Source organism: Mugil cephalus, chromosome 3 (genome assembly GCF_022458985.1).
Source record: "Mugil cephalus isolate CIBA_MC_2020 chromosome 3, CIBA_Mcephalus_1.1, whole genome shotgun sequence".
In the NCBI taxonomy this organism is placed as follows: Eukaryota; Metazoa; Chordata; class Actinopteri; order Mugiliformes; family Mugilidae; genus Mugil; species Mugil cephalus.
In genome coordinates this window covers 17,956,787-17,976,963 of record NC_061772.1, presented here as the reverse complement: position 1 = coordinate 17,976,963, position 20,177 = coordinate 17,956,787, and the positions used below count along the sequence as shown (strand labels likewise).

The 20,177-nt window shown below is 41.2% G+C and overlaps 2 protein-coding genes across 5 annotated transcripts in view; both read left to right on the top strand.

Annotated features, from left to right (window-relative positions):
• LOC125005883 (myocyte-specific enhancer factor 2A-like) overlaps positions 1 to 1,398 on the top strand; it is a 43,307-nt gene extending 41,909 nt beyond the window's left edge. For all 3 annotated transcript variants that reach the window (XM_047581527.1, XM_047581525.1, XM_047581526.1), the window contains one exon: positions 281 to 1,398. In XM_047581527.1, coding sequence (XP_047437483.1) covers positions 281 to 644 — 364 coding nt within the window. In that variant the 3' untranslated portion in view covers positions 645 to 1,398. The remainder of the gene's footprint in view (positions 1 to 280) is intronic.
• A 2,388-nt stretch (positions 1,399 to 3,786) lies between these two features.
• Positions 3,787 to 20,177, top strand: part of LOC125005642 (multiple C2 and transmembrane domain-containing protein 2-like) — a 35,395-nt gene continuing 19,004 nt past the window's right edge. For both annotated transcript variants that reach the window (XM_047581115.1, XM_047581114.1), the window contains exons 1-4: positions 3,787 to 3,939; positions 14,305 to 14,878; positions 18,115 to 18,168; positions 18,979 to 19,096. In XM_047581115.1, the coding sequence (XP_047437071.1) occupies positions 14,354 to 14,878; positions 18,115 to 18,168; positions 18,979 to 19,096 (697 nt within the window). In that variant the 5' untranslated portion in view covers positions 3,787 to 3,939; positions 14,305 to 14,353. The remainder of the gene's footprint in view (positions 3,940 to 14,304; positions 14,879 to 18,114; positions 18,169 to 18,978; positions 19,097 to 20,177) is intronic.

Genomic DNA, 20,177 nt, shown 5'->3' with positions numbered 1-20,177 from the left:
ATTTAAATTAAGTCCATGTTTTTAACTATATTTTCTCCATGTAACTCCAACTATCAAATGAATAGAGTTTAAAGTACAATATTTGTCTCCCAGATGTAGTGCAGTAAGAGTATAAAATGGAAATACTTCATGGTTTATGGTTTAGCAGAGTGGATGTGTAAATGCGCTCACTCACTTGCCATTTCTGTCTGGAAGCTACTTAGTTTGACCACCAGGTGGAGCCATCACTCTGCTGTCACAGGGTCCAACCAGCTCTTCCTCTCTCTGTCTCTGTCCATAGGTCATTAAGCTCCAACCTCTCCATCAGCGCCAACCACAACGTCAACGTCAAAGCCGAGCCCATCTCTCCACCCCGCGACCACCTCAGCCAATCCGGGTACATGACCCATCCTCATGCCCCACCTCATCCGCACTCCTCCGTCTCCTCGTCCATCCAAGCAGAGATGGGGAGGTCCCCCGCAGACAGCGTCAGCTCTTCCTGCAGCTCCCACGAGGGCAGCAGTGACCGGGAGGAGCAGCACCAGCAGCACCAGCAGCAGCAGCAGCGGCGGCGGCAGGACTTCCACTCGCTCCCCGTGAGTCGGTCGGAGGGCAGGGAGAGTCCCACCATGAAGCGAATGAGAATGGACAGCTGGGTGACATAGATCCTGGCGTCACATGACGACACGGCAACAGGGCAAACACAGGAAGGACACTGTTATGCAAATTACATGTGGATTTTATCGTTGTGTTCTGTTTATGTTTAATTACCTTTGTTTTTTTGTTTTTTTTTTGTTGTTTCTTTCTGTCAGATTTTAAAGAGGAGTTGAGTTACATTAGCCTGAACACTTTGTATCAGAGAAACACGTCACACTGTCAGAAAATATTGAGTCGTACTTCGTAAAATCACACTTTAAAAAAAAAAAAGAAAAAGAAAAGAAAGACATCATCCCAGGCTGACAATGTGGGTCCAACTTCAGTACAGTCGGTTGTTTTCTCACCCAGTGGGACGCAGTTCTGAACACACAAGAATGAAAAACCATGACGGGCCAAGTCTTATGAGTTCGTGATGAGGACATGCGAACCCCCGCCCCCTCCCACTGGGTGCCAAACAATTCATTTCTGATCTTCTCAGGGTTTGAAACATTCATTGAGTCCAACATGAAAGCAATACCCCTCATCATCATCATCATCATCATCATCATCGTCATCATCATCTCTTCTAACACTTATTTATATCAGCCAAAGCAGTATACTGTTTTTATGTTGTTGGGTGTGTTTTTATATTGTGCACAGAATAATTCAGATTCAAAACTGAAAGCCATGAACACTTGTTCCGTATGTACTACCGAATTTTTTTTTTCTTCTTGTTTTGTATATAGTATCTTTAATATATATCACTTTTGGTGTAACTGTAAAGCATTGTCAGTGTGTGTTTTTTTTCTTCCTGGGTGAATTATGACACCTCCACCAGAGTATATATATATGTGGATGATTGCCATGCGTGCTAGGCACTGTCCTTTCTGTTCTCATCAAGTGAGTTTTGTGACTAAGCTGCACTCTTGAAAATGTAGCGAAAGTTAAACCTGCTCACAAAGCGTTGTTAATGAACTAAGCAAGTAGAACTCGTTTGAATTTTGTTTACAAAGACGTGGCATAAGCAAAGTACGTAATTGCATTTGATGGCCTCAGCGGGACTAAATCTAGCTGAACTGATAAGGGTGAGAGGTGAGAATGCGTAAGATCAAAAGGGACAATGATAGAAAGACACAAACCTAAAACAGAACGCAGGCTTGAGAACACGTGCACAAAGTTGCATTGTGTTTTAAAGATTAAACTAAGCATGCAAAGAGAAATGATATGGATTAATAATTCAACTGACTTTTTACCCACCCTTTTAGTGTATTGTCCATAAAATTTGCACGTATAAAACCAATTCCTAAATCTCAACCCTCCATAGATGCAGATGGTTGAGTTAAATGTTGATCTACTCACTGAATGCATCTGGGAGCTGGTGGATACACTGAAATGTATTGAGACCCCCAGAGATTTGAATTTACTGAACAATTAAAGCTGAGAGCACGGGTAACTACAAAGTCGCACATGTGGTGAGGAGTGCAAAAGCAGCAAAGCAGTAAACCACAGCCTTTCCACTGAATGACGGCGTATGGGAAACGAATCAGCCATGAGTGCGAAGTGAACAACCGAAACAAAAAGAGGTCAGTGAAAGTTTCAAGACATTCCTGGTGTAGCTTTTTTTTTAACGGTGAATACTTTGGTTTAAGTCTAAAAGCAACGCTGAGTTATGAGAAAGGCACTGTGGTACATCTGATACTAGATACAGTAGGCGTCAGGTTTCAGATGTACCAGATTGATGACATGCCCATAAATGAGAGAACTTCTAGCTTCAAGGGGATGCAGTAACAACACAAAAGCATAGAGAATGAAAATCTGGCGAGAAGCAATTAAGCTCATCAAAGCCTGATAGCATCACTATGCACTGTTTTCAGAGTTGTTTAGAACTTTAGATTACAGCACCCTGCTAAACAAAGACAGGAACTATGTTCACTGGAGATAAATGCTATCAGTATAAACCAGACCATGCTACACCCTGTGTGTTATATGACAGAGAACTGAAACAAGAAGGATCCCACCGGAACGGGAGGTATGAAGTTGTGAATGAAATGGAGGACGTTGGGTATTCAGAACAGGAGGATGTGTGAGGCCTGTGGTGTGGTACCTATAACTGTATATCATTACTACTGAATATAGCAGAAGAAGAAGAAAAAAACACAATTGGTAGATGGATCTTATCACATTAATCATATGACAATATGTGCATGCTTGTAGAGAAAGGAGCAGCAGAATTAAGGTAGTTTGGAACAGAGAAAAATCCAAACAGGCCAAGGCCTCAGTCACTTAGTACACTGTGGTGATGGATAAATTGAGGGTTGCTGGATTAAACATGCCAAGGTTAATGGGCATGATAAAAGCAAAAAGCTGTTTGAGGAAAAGGATTAGGTTGATGTGTGCCACAATGAGTCCAGCAAATAAAAAAAAAAAATAAATAAAAAAAGTCATTTATTTTAGGTGCATGACGGACGTGTCAGCAGGGTTAATTGACTTATGCCTATCTTGAACACATCTCAGTCAGAGTAAAATTAGATTTCTACGGCTTGATGTAGCTTTTCCTTTTAGACAAAGGTGTACCACAGTGCACAGCTGCAGCTGTGGTGTTGCTCAAGATGTTGAAAAGATGAAGTCAAACCACTCAGGGCATGGTGTTAATGCCCTGAGTGGTTTGACTATCTATCACGCCAGTGACATTATTATCACTTCTGTCACGGTGGTCGCATTAGACAAGCTCCCGGAAAAACACGGATTTCTATTTAAAGAATAAAAGTTTTTAAATAGTCTAATGGAGCAATTTGCTATTTACAAACACTACGTATAACTAATATGTTATTAAAATTGATGTACAAAATACCTACTTCTGAGACTTGGGGTGCTAGAAGCCTAAAAAGTCTATAAGCCTACATGTTTGTTTGTTTTTTTAAACAGATCTAGAGTACAAATTTCGCCGCAGCCTTAACATGGACGTAAACTTCAGTTAGTATGAATTTTAGATCCTCGCTAAGTCTGTGCTAAAATGAATTTCAAGTTATTTATTTATTATTTATTTATTTATTTATTTATTTATCAATCATTTTCAATCTTTTCGTGTCCGGATCTTCACTGCGCGGCCTCACCGGAAAAGCTTTTATTGTGAAAACCTCCCATCTGCGGTTTCGTCGCGTGTTACTGATAGTTGTTGGTAAAAAGGCAGAGTAGGAAGTCTGACAGAGACGCGGACTACCGTCGATGTTAGGACTTGTTGCTGTTTGTGTTTCTGACCACAATGTTTGGCAGCAATGAGGTGAATGAGAAACACGCGTCGAAGGGTCCCAGCAGCAGGAGACGGTAAATGTTACTTTGTTTCTGTCTTTTCTAGACGGGGAGCGCAAAGTTACCTGAGAGGGTCTGTCGAGGTGAGGCTGTCCAGGTGACTCATGGTCCTGCCCGGAAACGGTTTCCCAGGTGCACTGGTGTCAAGTCCCGCGTGGACTCTCCTGGTTACACGGTGGGGATGAAACGTTTTCGCGGTGTTGATGGAGGTTAAGGGAGGACTCCGCTCAAACATTTTTTTTTTCATTTTCTCACTTACAACCTCGGTGTTACTCATTTTAAAAAAAGAAAAAAGAAACTTCTTGGCTGCTAGTTAGACTTTGATATCAAGCAGTTTTTTTCAAATCGCAATGCAGCGTCCTCTTGGAAGAGGTGAGGAGTAGACTCTCATATATATATTTTTTACAAGACAGATGCTTCTTGTTCCTTATAGTGCTACATGGCGATGAAAAGATTTGCCATTGATCGAATAAATCATTTCACTCACTTCGGTGGAGTGTCTCTGCAGGGCGACCTGCTGCAGCTGTAGGAAATCCAAACAGACAGACAGACATTCACCCAGGGTCATGTTTATATTATTGACAGCTATTTAAACGTGCAGCAATTATTATTAAAAAGCCTGGAAAACCTACAAATTTTATTTTACTGAAATTACACTTGGCCAGTGTTGGTTCTTCGGTGAGTCTTGCCACATATCAGAGTGCGAGAACCACAAACTGTGAAATAGTTACAGGAAACTGTTTCTCGTCTTGTTCTGACAAGACGAGGCTGTGATGCTGTTACTCAACGCTACCCACTGGTTGTAGGGGAGAGAACAAGATAAAAGGCTGTAAAATAGTACATTGCTACTCCGCCTGATACTACATCTCGCTGAAAACAAATCTGTTAACGTGGGAACAGCGTGCACGGGACGTAAATCTCATTCCAACCTATTAAAATGAAATCGGACGAGTGTTTCGTGGTCGTATCTGTTTTAAATTCAGTGCTGCAGGTCTCTGAATTCAGAGGCTCCGGTCTGCAAAAGTGCTTTCGTGTTTAACAACGGATTAACCCAGTATCATTTTAAAACGCCGTCATCCGTTATCTGTGTTCTCTCTGGCTTTTTCAGTGCCTCTGTTGTTTCAAACATTGGTGACCTCATTTGACAGCGAGAGTACATGGTTTCTTCTTGCATGTGGCTGCCTGCTGAAACGCACACAATGAGACTGTCTGAGACTCACTGTACAAGGAATCTCCTCGATCAGATGTTCTCAGGCTCAAACATGTTGCCTCTCAGACCTTGTTACTCAGGTCTGCGCACTGGCATCAATCACGCTGCCATGAATGCAGACTTATAAAAAAAAAATAGAAATGGCTTGCGTTTACAAATGGAGCGTTCATTCACCAGCCATAAAGCGGCTGTATTTTTACAGTAAATTTGTTGTTCCACATTAAACACAATATCAGTTTGCAGATCTTCTGTTGTGGCCTGGCTGTATTCCAGTGTTCAGCCTTGAAAGCCGTCTTTTTTTTTTTTTTTTTTAATCCATGTCTGCACGTGCATGTGTTTCTGCCTGTCTTCAAGTCTTTTAATGTATTCAGCTTAGATGCTTGCATGGCACAGTATAAGTCTGGACTTGAACTTTCTGTGAAGGTCATCCAGGTCATGGCACTGTGAATCCGAAACTGAAGAAGCCACTTGGAGAAGTTGTGAAATTTCTACAAGACGACTGAACTAGTCCAGCTGCTTTTGTTTCAGCTTTGCTTTTTGGAAAGAGTTTTAGTTTTTTGTGTTTACATTTGTTGGCTGTTGATCACTGTTCAGGCTGTCATGCTTCCAAATGATTTTCAACAAAAGCTACTATTCCATTTTGTGCCAAATGTACTCTTCATCATTTCCCTCTTGTATTTTCCATCATCACTGTGGACTCGCAGTCGTGGTTGCTTGTTGCTTACCTGCTTGTCATCATGGAGACTAAACCTGTTTTTCAAACGTTTTCACTTAATGTGTTTTGCACAGATAAGGGACTGACAGTAAGGTTAGGGACGTTTACAGGACAAGGCCGTCTCCAGGATTGATGGACGGCCTCGGCAACTCCTTGAACTGCCTTGCGCTGCGGCCTTCGTGTGTTCTGTTCTGGCAGCTGGAATGTACAGTAAAAAGTACGGTCGCATCACATTTGAGGCTGGTGTGATCCTAGTCCGATTTGTCTGATATGTCCAACCTAATTTGATTTACTGGTAATCGCCCCATTTAAGTCCTTGGCCGTCCCGTTTATGTTTCTTGTGTGCTTACGTCAAGGTCCTGCTTGTGAGCGTGAGACTGTTTAAGTGGTTTTGCAACTTCATCTGATACATGCAATTATATACTTGCGTTGTAGACGAATCTCGGGGTCAGTGTCTGTTGCCACTTTAGACGGAGTGTACCGTGGATGTCCGTGAGGCTGTCAGTCATCCGCGTCATTGTTTATCAGTTAAAAAAAAAGGTGTAAATGAAACTAGCAAGGAGTTGGGATTGAATAGGAGCATCTATGGATGTGCCCACCTGAAACTGACATGACCGTTTACAGCTAGTCAGTCACCTGTAGTTGGAGGAAACGGATGTGATCCTGTTTTCCTCCCCTAGTGAACGGTCATCTAACAACTCATATTCAGCCAAAGTGTGAAACTTCCTGGAAACATATATCAAAGGTGTGTTTCAAATCCATGACAGATTAGATCTCTGTCCACCTCCCTGTCCAGAAAAAAAAAGGGTTTTCCAATTTGACAAACGTGTCTTTCTTTGCTCCTTTTACAAATAATCTTGTCTCCTCTGGCTAAAAATGTGGACTTTGTTGCCCTCAAAGTCCTTTGTCCTTCAGGTGTAGGTGGGCAGCTGAATCCAGATCTAAAGAGCTACCTCCCCTGTGCTGAGCCATGAATTTCATTTATGAATGGACTGTTTTGTTACCTCAGTGTACACTCCTCTCTGCACTGAACTGCATAAACCAACTTTCTGCATCAATGTTACTGAATAGGACAGGAATGTTGTGTTTATTGTAAGTTTCTCTAATATTCCAGCAGTGTAAGGAGTGATAGTGTGTCTCCTCTGAGCTCATGGGGACATGTTTGTTTTTTTTTGTTTTTTTTTTTGTGCTCCTATTGTGCTGTCTGCAAATCCTACTGGCTCGTTAAGATTATTAGGGCAGTTCAGGGTTAATTATTTATGTATATGGTTTTTGTTTGAAGATCACAGAGTAAAGGTCTACTGGTATTATGCCAGGATACTGGTTAAATGTTGGCATACGCGTAAATGTCTTTTACCCAACTTTTATATGGTCTGTGTGGGCGTACACCACCATGTATTTCTTTTGTTGGGATGTTGTGATATCTGAGCCTTGACCCTGAGGCAGATTGCCACCCCACCCCATACTTTTGTTTCTGTTTTTTTGCTGGAGACACAGACTGTTTGTTTTCTCCAGAATTACACAGAAATGTAGCGACATTATCTTCTGTTTGATGTGTTTCTGCCACTTTGATGAATGATTGGTGTGGCAGTTTCCTCTCCAACTTTTCTTCCGCTTTGATCCTTGTCAGCTCCTGAGGGAATTATTCTCCTCATTATATATACACTTCATTTCTTCTGGCAAACACTCCACTGTACCAGCTTGCCTGTTTGTTTTATTTTTGCTGTTTGAATGATGAAGGCTGCTGTTCCTTCACTTGGTCTTAGACTAACTTAGCAGGTGTTTAGAAGAGGTCCAGCTACACCTGGACTCACAAGAAGTAAAAATGCAGTCATTTGCTTGACTGCTGCGTCTAAATGCACGGGTTCACCTAAGCCACGGGTCTAAACGTGTTTGTTTATCATTTCATTCCATTTCAGCGAACAGTTGATTTAATATTGTTGATTTTAATCTAGGTTCGTTTCAGACTAAACAATCAAAAGAAAGTTCTGGCACACCCTCGACACTACAGTTTTGTGGGAAAAACAGTCTGATTTTAGGAAACGATTGAATCGAAAATGGTGTGTGAGCTGAGAATTGGGTCACGGCGCTCATTATTGTTCTGTGGTTCACATGCCAGTGTTGTGTATATGAACAACATCCTCAGTTTGAGCAAGCATCGACCTACCTCTGTTAGGTGTGGAGCAGTGAGCACATTGCACACTCTTCCAAAGACGCATAGTTTCACTGTCTGGTTACATAATTACGAGGCAGTTGTTATTGGGCGTTTGCTAATGAACCACACAGGGGAGCAATTGGCCTGAGACCACCCTCGCTAACCGTCCTCAGCTCTGCTAATTTGTTTTTGGATCACAGTGCGATTGAAGTGTTCGCAGTAGCTCAAATGGACCAACCTTTGGAGCAAGTGCTCCAGGTTTTAGAACAGAAACCTAGACGTAAAAGCACCCTCAGCTGTGGTGTAGGTATGTCTGATGGCCTACATGCATGCACTTGTTATTTTCCCACAGTGTTTTTTGTTGTTAAATACAATTGTAATTCAATTAATCCAGAATTTATGCAGAATAATGCCAATGTCTGAAAAATTAAGCAAAAATGAATTCTTCATTTTTAAAACATCACATTATTGAGCCAAGATCTAAACAGTAAGCTGTTAGATTAGATGTGAATCAAGTAAGAAACAAATAAGAGACTGTATGTACTGTACGTACATAAACATGGATGAGACAAGTTAATAGTAAGACTACAAAAAGTCTCTCACAGTGAGTTAGATAGTTGTTGAAAGTGAGCAGTCATTTCCCTGCTCAGACACTAATCATTGATTATTATTACTGTTATGTAAATTGTGTTATAAACATTTTAAATTGCATCATTTTGTACAGTAATGTGCTGGCCTCTTGTTTCCCATTCAACCTACCGCAGTGTTAATCATCTGTTAATTATGCAGAATTATACGTTCAACACTGAATATCGGTATGACAATACACCGCTTCAGTTCTTTGTTTTGTAGATTCTGCAAGATGTTGGGCAAGGTCCCAGCACAGTCTTCTCACGTTGACACCATTTCTGCAGATTCGTCATCTGCACATTCATGCTTTGATCATGCTTTGATTATCGTTTTCATGAGGTGACACGCGTGACAAAGCATTTGAAATGGTCTTTTGTTGAAGCAAAGGGTGTGAAGCAGGTTTACGTTCAAACCTTGGACTGAACCTTTATATTGTCTCGTACTTACACGTCATGCTGCTGCCTTAAATTGCTCCCCCAGGACAAATAAAGTTTTCTCAATTTTTAATCTGAACTCTAACATGCCTCTTGGATGATCTCATATTAAGTAGCCATCCAGAATAACAGGTGTGAACACACCCAAGACGCATTTGACATAGCATCACGCAGATCACACACACTGGCAGACTGCCATTGCACCTCATGTTATGAGTCTCGACAATCCACATGGCCTAGGAGTTATCCACTCCTACCTGAATAAACAATCCTCCAACCTGCCTTAGATTCTCAAACTGTTGTGTAACATCCACAGTGCAACAGTACAGCAGCAAGACACAAGGTAGTTATAATGCATCAGCTAGGTCTCTCCCAGACAAATATTTCAAAGTAGATTGGTGTTTCAAGATGTGCCGTTCAAGCTCTTTTGAAAATGCACAAAGAAACAGGCAATGTTGAGGATCGTAGACTCAGTGGTCAGTGGCCAAGAAAAAACACATCAAACTTATTTCCCTTCGAGACTGGAAGATGTGCAGCAGTGCCACCAGCTCAGATACCAGTGGGACCCAGGTACACTCATCTGGATGTCTGGAGAAGTCTGTCCAGAAGTGGTCTTCGTGGAAGAGTTGCAGCCAAAAATCCACACAGTTGACATGGAAACAAGGCCAAGAGACTCATCTACAGTATGCAGAGAAATGGCAGCAGGTGTTCTGGACTGATGAGTCGAAATTTGAAATATCTGCCTGTAGCAGAAGGCAGTTTGTTCACCGAAGGGCTGGAGAGTGCTACAATTATGTGAGTGTTTGCAGACAACAGTTTGGGACTGCATTTCTGCGAATGGAGTTGGTGATTTGCAAGATTAATGGTCCTCAGTGCTGAGAAATACAGGCAGATACGTATCCATCATGCATCAGGGAGGCGAATAATTGGCCCTAAATTTATTCTGCAGTATGACAAAGACCCCAAACGTACAGCCAAGTTCATTAAGAGCTATGCTCTGCGTAAAGAAGAACAATAAGTCCTGGAACTGATGGCATGGCCCCCACAGAGTCCTGATCTCAACATGAAGAGACAGAAGGATTTGAAGTAGTCTACATCCACAGAAGATCTGTGGTTAGATCTCCAAGATGTTTGGAACAACCTACTAGTCCAGTTCCTTCAAAAACTGTGTGCAAGTACCTAGAAGAAGGCAAAGGGTGGTCACACTAAATATTGATTTGATTAGATTTCTCCTCTGTTCATTCACTGCATTTTGTTAATTTATGAAATTAAGCTATTAACGCTTCTAGTTTTGAAAGCATTCTTAGTTTACAGCATTTTTTTCCCCGCATCTGGCTACAACGTTTGCACAGTACTCTACATCTTATATCTGTTCTCTTCCCTTTCTTTTGTGTCTCTACACGGCTGACCTAAGGCACATGGGTCCCTCTGTATGAGCTTGGTTATGCTCAAGGAGTTAAGGAAGCCACCTATGTCAAAGTGGAAAAACCTTCTCTAAACAGAGGAGGTGGACTGAGATTTAATTTACCATCTATTTATAATTCAGTTTTGACTTCTGTCCCCAAGAAGTTTCAACAACATTCACACTTTGGAATTCTCACTTTGGAATAAACTCTGTGGGTGTTATCCACAGAGTTTATTCCTATTTAAACCTCAATTTCCCACTAGTTTATCTGAACTGAAGAAGCTATTCGGATGAGTGGCGAAACGTCTTCAAGAAATTCTACAAGTCCAGCTGAACTTATTCAACGCTTTTTTGGGTTGTGCTCAAGGTTTCTTCCTTGAGAAACCTTTCTTCTTGTTTAAAGGGAATTTTTCCTTGCCACCGTCACCTTCAGACTTGCTCTGGAGGTTTCTGGCGTCTTGAGACAATTTGTATTGTTATTTGATGCAAAATAACAATAACAATTGAAATTGAATGACCACCTCTGAAAACACTCAAGTACTGCAAAGGATGTCTGTCCGTTAGTAACAGTTGAAGTGCCGTCGGGCCTGTCGTGTCCATCCTCCTTTTCCTCCACATGTTATGACACATGTATCTCCCAAAGCTTCAGTGATCCATTTCCTAATGTGTATATTTGGGTCAGTGTAGAAAATGTTGAATCCAAGCTTCTGTTTTGGATCAGTGACACTCTTTTTGTCGCGTTCTGCTATCAGTGCCTGACATTATGTGTCACATTTTGAAAAACGTGGACTGTCACCATTAAATGACGGAAAGTTACATCTGTCCTAATCTCTGTGAGTTTTCTCAACAACAATGACTCGCATCATGCTTCTTGATCTTTCACTTCCCCCTATCAACTGACTAGGACCAGGACATTAACACAAAGAAATGGGTGAAGCAAGAGGATCATGGGGACAAGGTGCTTTACAGAATCAGGTTTGGTCAGAGGTGCTGGCCAGGTGCCACTGCTGTTTGTGTTGACACAATCATTCAGAGAGATGGCAGCTTAAAGTATTAATGACACATCACTATGCTTTTTCTGCTTTGTATTCCTTCTTTGTTATTTTTTTTTCCTCGAAACACCACATCATTGCGGTGTGTTACCCGCGAATAAATTACAGTTGACTAGACCAAATCCATGCTCCCACGTGCAAAGGGCCAAGCTTCACATATATTGTGGTTGCAGTTCTAAAAGGAGATTAGCCCTCAAAATGACCTTTAGTCAAACAGATGGATTGAAATTTATGGGCATTTTCTGTCTGTGGATTGTGTCCGCTTCATAGCAGAATTGATTTAATCCACCTCCATTATTACAGAGAACATTTTAGTTCCTTAACCTTTCTGTTAATTTAACATTTAGCATATCTCTAAACCAGTTTTTCTCCATGTGAGACGTCTTGGATGAGTTTAACATCTAGTCCAGTGTGTCCGCATGAAGGACCAATAAAGTTTTCAACTTATTTTAATTGTAAATGATGAGGAGTTTGCATGTTCTGTATAAACAAGGTGATGATGAAAGAGGAAGGAACCATGATAATTTTTCCTCTGTAACTGTTTTCGAATAAATTGAGTGTTTCGAAACAAGCTTTACTTGGGTGATGTGAAAAAGCTGGGCAACATAATTAATCCAACTTTAAGGTTCCACTTATCAGCATTAGCTTCTTATCGCAGGTCACCGCCTTGAACTGGCACTTCAAAGCTAATGCATGGTTAACTTCATCAGTTTTAAATACCTGAAAGGGATATTTTTCAAGATTTTATTACTCTTATCAATGTCTCTGCTGAGCACAGAGAACCAGTCGTGAGCTTGGTCCGGTGGTAACTCCCTTCATATAGACGGTGAATGTAGATAACTTAGATCTTGGCCTGAGTTTGAAGCAGAACTTGTTCTTCAAAAGACCAGTTTCTTTATTTCTAGAAATTTATTTCGCTTTTCTTTCTTCTCTTCTTTTGGGATTTTTTTTTGGCAGTTTTGACGCCGTAGGCTGTGTTACTGCCCTCCTTAGGGTAACACACATCAGACTTTAATACCAGCCATATATATTCAGCATAATAACAGTACATGCTATAAACGTAATTTTTGAGAACTAATCATGCTGCACAACATTTCATTTAGGGATTTATGGTTTTTATTTGCGCTCATTTGTCATAATATTTAGACTGATTGTGGGTGGGGCTGTTGCTGTGTCTGTGTGTTTGTGTGCTCTGCTCATGCTGTGTGCTTAACACAAGCCCGTGATACAACAAAAAAACGTACGTCCCAAAGTGTCAACTGATGTTGTGTTACATCTGAACAACAAACTTAAACACAACCAAATTCAGAAATGTGCTGCAAATATAGAAAACGAACTCATTCTGAATGTTTCCAGGGGTCGGTAAAAGTAACAGACTGCTGTTGCCATGGTGATTCATTAAGTTAATAAACTCAAAAGGCCTAATGAGTGTTAGAATAAAAGTTAACTTAAAGATCCCGCAATTTTTTTAGTTGTCTTTACGTTCTATGGCGAGATTCATATGTCACTTCAGATTTGTGCAGACATTTCCTTGTATGACTTGAATATATAAGCAAAACGTTGATGTTGAGTTGTTGTGCAAACTTTGGTACAGTGGCCACACTCAAGACTTTTTACAGTCTATGGTCGGACTGACGACGGGAGCCATGTTGCTGCCTCTGCTGCTTGCAGCTTGAGTCCAGCCAACTTGTTGTCCTGTTTCTGTAGGTCTTTCTTCATCTTACCGTTCAGCCAAATTATGTTCCCAGATTGCATCAGTCTAACCAACCGTACTGTTGTAACAGTTTCACTTTACCTTTTCAGTAGACAGGCGCCTTTTGTCTCTTAAAGCGGAGGCTCTCGGACTGGTAGTTGTGTGTTAGGTGTCACTGGCCGTTTTAATCTTTAATGTCATTTTTAATCTCACAGCTACAAGAGCTTTTTCCAACCAACATGCATTTTAGTAAAATAGAATAAAATATACACTATATTTACATATGAGCTTAATCATCGTGCTCTAGCCTGTTTTCATTGTGGTTTGTTGTGGGTGGCATTTGTGTCCTCCTTCCTTCTTTGCCTTTTGTTCCTCAATATGAGAACTATTGTTAAATGGATGATTTCTCAGTAAAGATCAACTCATTTGTAAAGGTGCCTGGTGTTACACGTTGAGCAAACAATGTAAATGGTTTGCCCGTGTTATACTACGGGCAGTGTGAGGTAAGATTTACATGGAAATGCAATCCTCTTTTTAATGGCTGTGAAGATCAGTTTTACTGCATGTGGTAGGAATTCATATTATAAGTTGGAGTCGGCATCGCAGGACTGTAGTGGAAACATTTTCTAGGTAGTTTGTGACCCTGATGAAGGCAGTTTTTTTTATTAAGGTTTAAAATTCCACACAATTTAGGGTGTTCCTGCTTTGAGAGAGACAGGTGGTAGCCTGAGCTAACTGGTAGCAGAAAGTTGAGTGGGCGGGTCTCAACGCCCAGGATGCTTTAGCTCCGCCCCAACACACTTGGAATATCCTAGTGTTGGCAGAATAGCTCATCCAACATTATTATTTTTTTACCTCAAATGCCTTGGTCAATGCCTTCTTTTTTTGTTTATCACCCCTCCACCAAAGAGCACCTTGAAGGTTTTTTTTTTCTTATCCACCAAAAGACACTCTTCTTTTTTAGCTAGTTTTGTAGCATGGAGCTCACTGAAGCAGCTTGATCAGTCATAGCCACAGATGTGTGACAATGATTGACTCTTTCTCTCTCTTTCTCTCTCTTTCTCTCTCTTTCTCCATTCTCCATAGCTGTCAGTGATGTCCAGATCTTAGCGACAGACTGAACCTCCATCCCATAATGGACTCCAAGAAAACGGGCATGCTGCGGCATCTCCGCCACAAGATGCTACCGCATCTTCGGCGAAGCAAGATGAGCAAACTCGACGGCCAGATGGATCACTCCAGTGACCATCGAATTAGTTCCTCCGTTCCCGACGTCAGAGACATGAAGCAGGAATATCCTCGTGGCTCCTCCGTGGCTCGGCTCCAGCAGAACGTTTCCAGCTACAGCAACCCCTCCACTCCACTTGTTAGGTCAGCCAGACGCCAGGGAGGAGCTGGGAGTGGCCTGAACACAGGACTAGGTGGTAGTAGTGGTGAAACTAGGAGGAGTGAACCCAGACTGAATGTGCCTGCGGACTGCATAGACTGGGCTTCCTCTCAGGAGTCATTCAGCAGTCTCTGTGGAGAGGAGAGGAGCTCTGCAGACACATACTACAGATCTGTTCAAGGCATGGAGCCCGAGGAGTTGGCAATGCCCGAGACAATGCACATCTACAACCCAGATGTCCCCTCTTTGGACACTTCCCAGGACAGCTCACAGGTACATAAACCGCTTTTGAAAACTAAATAAAACAGATCGAACATCCTAACATGAGCCGGTGTTATCACATAACAAAGGTTCAAGCATCTGGGCTGGTAGCATTCAGAGGGAACAAGGATTCTAGTTATTGGCTCTTAATTTGCCATAAAGCTTCCTTGTTACATTTAACACATTTGTACAGCCAGTAACAGTGACCATACAATAGGTCTGCATGTTCCCTGTAACATACGGGTAAAAACAAATTCACCTGTTTGTTGAACATTGGCGGGGATGAGGTGTCGCTGTATTTGCTCAGGATGTGCAAAGTTTAACTTGGAAGCGCTGGGTATAATGGGAAGTCCATCTAAAATCAATAGTTTACAGCAGCATTGTGTAAGCTTTGTCTGCGTGTGTTTTCGTACTGCAAAACTGTCAGATTCAAGGCAACCACCTTTGGCATTAGGTTTTGAATGATGCTCTTTTTATTTCTGAGCATGAGAGAAAACATTTCACATTGTATAAGACCGTCTTGAATATCCTATCCAGCAACGTTCACAGCCAGTCTTTGTTCTCTTAATTATCACTGGCAAAGTAATGTAATTGTGTGAGGAGGCATAACACCAGGAAGGAACCGGCTTTATAAGATTCCCAAACCATAGTCCGGTTTCCCACAGTTTTTTTTTTTTGTTCCTGGACTAAGAAATTTAGAAAAGTTGACATATATCAAAGATTAGAATTTTCACTTAATTTGGTTGTTTAAGATCATATTGGAATCTATAATGACATATATTTTAAAACATTCAAAGAAAAGACATTACAGTAAAGTGGTGCTCTTCAAATACATAAAAAATGTCAACATTTTTTATGTATTTTAATTTTTTTTTTTTTTTGTTACAAATAGTGCCTGTTTTTATCAATTAGCATCAAACCCTTAACCCAGGAACTAAATTAAACAGCGTGACTTCTTTGTGTCTTGTCATTCATCATTCAGCACAACTGAACTGGTTGCGTTGTTTGTCTAAAGTTCTGACTAGTGCACATCCCCCAGCTGTAGTAGTTCATCATAATCAAGGATTGAAGCTGCCTTAATACGTTTTATAAAATAATATTCTGTGTAATAATTATACTTTTAGTAAAACTGCGAGTATGTTAAAGAGGACCCATTATGCTCTTCCAGCTTTTCAGACGTATAAATACGTTAAAAATGTTGGATACTTGATCCAGAGGACGTGGAAGTGTCATATCATGAGGTGGGCGTGGAAATAATCCCCGGGGGCAGTAGCTTGAAGCAGCTCTGCACCACTCAGACTTGGAGAGATCTTTCAAAAGTCTAATTTTGTTACATCACAACTTCAGGGTAAGCTCCATTTATGGCAACTCACCTGACTCTCGTCTCCGTGCCCAGTGATGTTGCCGCCCACCCCGCTCTGCCACGGATTAGACGGTGCAGACTACAGAGCTATCACTCTGTGCAGTGTTGTCATCGAAATGGCTAACACTGAGTGTTTTTTTTGTTTGTTTTTGGGGAGGTGCAAACATTTCTTATCTTGCAAAAGTTGGAGGTTCGGGTTGTGTGTTGTTGTTGCCTGGGTCAGGTACTGGTTCCAAGACGTACGGTTGTGTCTATGAAGTGGCCATTTTTTTAATATGCTAAAATTGAAACAAGCTGGTTACTGGGTGAGAGGACTTCCTTGCACGTGAGACGAGGCGTGTCACTGTGCAGCGGGGGGAGCAGGCCCCTCGATGCGTTGACCAATCTGAACAGAGTGGGTGTGGTGGGGGTAAGGTGTGTGTTTGCTGAATCCAAGCGTTTCAGAGGGAAGCAGGAAAGAGGGAGAACAGAGGAGACAGTACACAGACACCTTGTATGCAATAATTATGGAGCTTTTTTATTCATCGAATCCTTCAGTAGTGCCCCACTGGGATCCAACACCATATTAAAAGCCCCTGAATGAGCATAATAGGTCCTCTTTAAGTATTCATTTTGCAGCAGCACTTGTTTATTTACAGTGAACATTTGAAATGCTCTTCCCAAAACAGCACATCTGACACCATTTTCACTAAATCAAATGAAATATCCTCAAACATACTCCCTTACAGCCCATTGATTGATGTATGAACCCTCCACGTCATCACTCACAGGATTACAAGAGCAGTTTTGAAGCTCAGTGTAGTGACTCTCTGTGACCTCACTCCTATCTAGTTCAAAAAAGGCGTGTGAGTGGTGGAGGGGGAGTGATGCCTAGATAGACATTTGAATAGCTGATATAATTTAAACAAGTGAGATATCCAAAAATGAAATGCAGCCCAGGAGGTTCCTGCTCTTGTTAACTCTCAAGTCTTGTCGGAGTCTTGTTTTTGGAGCAGTCACATAAAAGTCACTGACTTTACCGTCTTGAATGTAGTTTATAAACTCAGCTGTGCACCGAATTCTCCTTCATTGCTGGTATAACGTTCAGTTTACATCGAAACTACATAAGGAAAGGTTGTGTTATCATATTGAAAGATATTGTGGTTCCGTTAAAATGTTCCTTGTTATGTAACGTAGCCTACAGACCAAAAAGCAAATTGGAAACAGATTTTGTTACAAAACAATTCAATAGTACTAGAAACCACAGCCTCCACACTTGAATCAATTGCTCTCCGTTGAAGCAAATGCTGAACGCTATAACCTTCCCAAAGCTAAGATTAGGTGCAGGGCTGTTGTATTGGAATGCATTTTGTTTTCACTAGTGAACTGGCAGCTCAGTGTATTTGCCAAGGGGCCTCAGGCACATACGATGAAATATGCCTAGTTTTGTTTTTACCACATAAATATTGTAAATTGGATTTTTCTTGATAAAGCTATGAAGATAACATTCCTTCTTTTTATAAAATAAAACAAGACCAGTATTTGAGGGCAAAATGCACAGTCACAGTTGTCATCCTAAACTCTGAAAATGTGCTGTTTAGTTAAGGCTTAGCAGTTTGAATATGACTATAAATGAGCAAGAAAGAGAGTAGGAAAGCACATTTGTTTTTTGTTTTCATTATTAAGTTACTTGGGTTCACTCTGTTCAGTCCCCAGGGCACAGGAATTTTTAATAAATGCTCAGAGGATTTGTGCATGTGGTAGAAATACCAAAGAGCAATCAGCTCCTGACCCTTTAGCTGATCAGCACACTGAAACTTTTCATCATCTGGGACTTAACTTGCTTTCAGAGCCGTCTCCGTATCGTATCATGTGATTGAAAAGTATTTTCTTTTTTTCTCCGCAGCATGATAACTACGACCACAACGGTCACATGGTAAATGACGGAGACAGACAAAATGTAAGTTCTGCTTTCCAGCTGGTTCGTTTGTAAGGTGGTAGTCTGTTGTTAGTGTGGTGATGGAAAGGTGAAGGTAAGTGGTTTGAGCTCTATCTCTGCCGTAGGCTGTGGCTGTGACAGTGTTTAGAGACATGTTTTCTCATTTATTACACTGTGTTCACCATTGCTGACACACACTCATGTCAAAATTTAATTCCAGATTATTTTGCCTCCCGTGATGGGACGGTAGTGTGTGTCGTTCTGGCTTTTGTGATCAGTTAGGATTGGGACGCTGAGCCGGGTGATGCCAGGCAACTGAGGTTTACTCTCTAAAAGATGCCTGGTTTGGTAGAGAGGCTTAAATGGAGATTAAATAATTGCACGGACATGAAGCACAGAACGACCTGGAACACAACTACAAAGAGCCCTCAGTGGAGTGTGCTTTTAAGGGAAGAGGCAGCAGATATGTGGCTAAAAGAGTAAAACATTACAAATCTAGTAATAGTACATGTAAAGAATTCTGCCTGTGAATCACAAGTGATTACGGAATTAGTGAAACATGATCAAAGCGTAGTGCTACCTCACAAACCACTACTGATGACAACATTGGGCGTTGACAGATTAATCACAGGATGAAATGAGATAAGGGAAAACATTAATTAACATTTTATTAAGTTGGTTCATTTTGTAAAAATAAAAATGGGTTTTCAAGTCATAATAACCATCCCTACTGTAGATTGTTCATATTCAGACTTTTTAGGTGTGGTACAAATGTTCTACCCTTTTGTGTAAATATAAAACCTGAGTGAGTGTTTTGGTCTCTGTATCCAGTGTGAAATGGGCAACGAAACGGTGAGCGTGTCGGAGAACATCCGAGATCCTCCCAGGTCCTTCCTGCTCACCATCAACCTGAAGGAAGGACGCAACCTGGTCATCCGGGACCGCTGTGGTAAGGACCTTCCTTTAACACAGCTACTGGTAAAGCCCAGCTTAAAACCAGTGAGGCTGGGACTCCTCTTATTGTATGAGCTTTACCACCTGTGTCAATAGTAATGAATGGAGACTTGCTAGACACCAAACAAGACCGTTTAACATACATAAATAATGAATCTGTACATCAGCTTGCTCTCTGTGTAGCGCTTGCAGCAGCTTCTGAGTGGAAACCAACCTCTCTATAGACATTTTTTTTTCATGTAGGTGTGGATACTAAGATATGAAAAAAACAACAGAACATGTTGTGTCATTGTGCAAACAACTCTAAATCAATAGGCGCAACATGATCGCTTCATTGTCAGAATAAGGAAACTGAGTTAATGCGGAAGCAAATAACACCTTAGTTGGGAAACACAGCCGAATGTGGAAGTGTTTAGTTCTTTGTCATAAACTACCTTACCTTCTCATCCTCTCATCCTTTCATCCTCAGCTTATGATACCTATGTGGACTCTAGTGTATATATGTGTGTATATATATATATATACACACATATATATACACATATATCTATCACATCACTGTGTGATCTGGTTGACATCATTTTATTGTGGTTTACCTCTCAGAAAGGATATTGCAGTTTGCAACCTACGTCATGTCCCATGTCCCGCTGACTAAGTGCTACTAGTGTTTTTAAACTTTTTTCATTCTCGTGTGGTCTCCTTTCGTCGTCTCATTTCAGCAAATCTACCCACGTTCACAGGTGCCTGTGCCCAAAAGAGCAAAACGTCAGTGTCATCTGTATTCATAGTTGTCATGTTTTTTTTTTTGTTGTTTTTTTTCCCGTGTGTATCCTGTGTGCCCTGTCCTCTGGTTTGTGTGTTTAACTTTGACTCATTAAATACATCCAAGAATGTCTAGAGTCAATATGGTAATCTATCATCAAACGGATCACTCGGTGTCAGGTTAGCAGGGAAGCTCCGGCAGCAGCATGGGCAGGATTCTTCACAGCATATTAAAACATGTTAGAACCACACCCAGCATTCAGCACGACTAGAGTTTCACACGTGGCATGTTATTTGGATTACATGTTCCATTC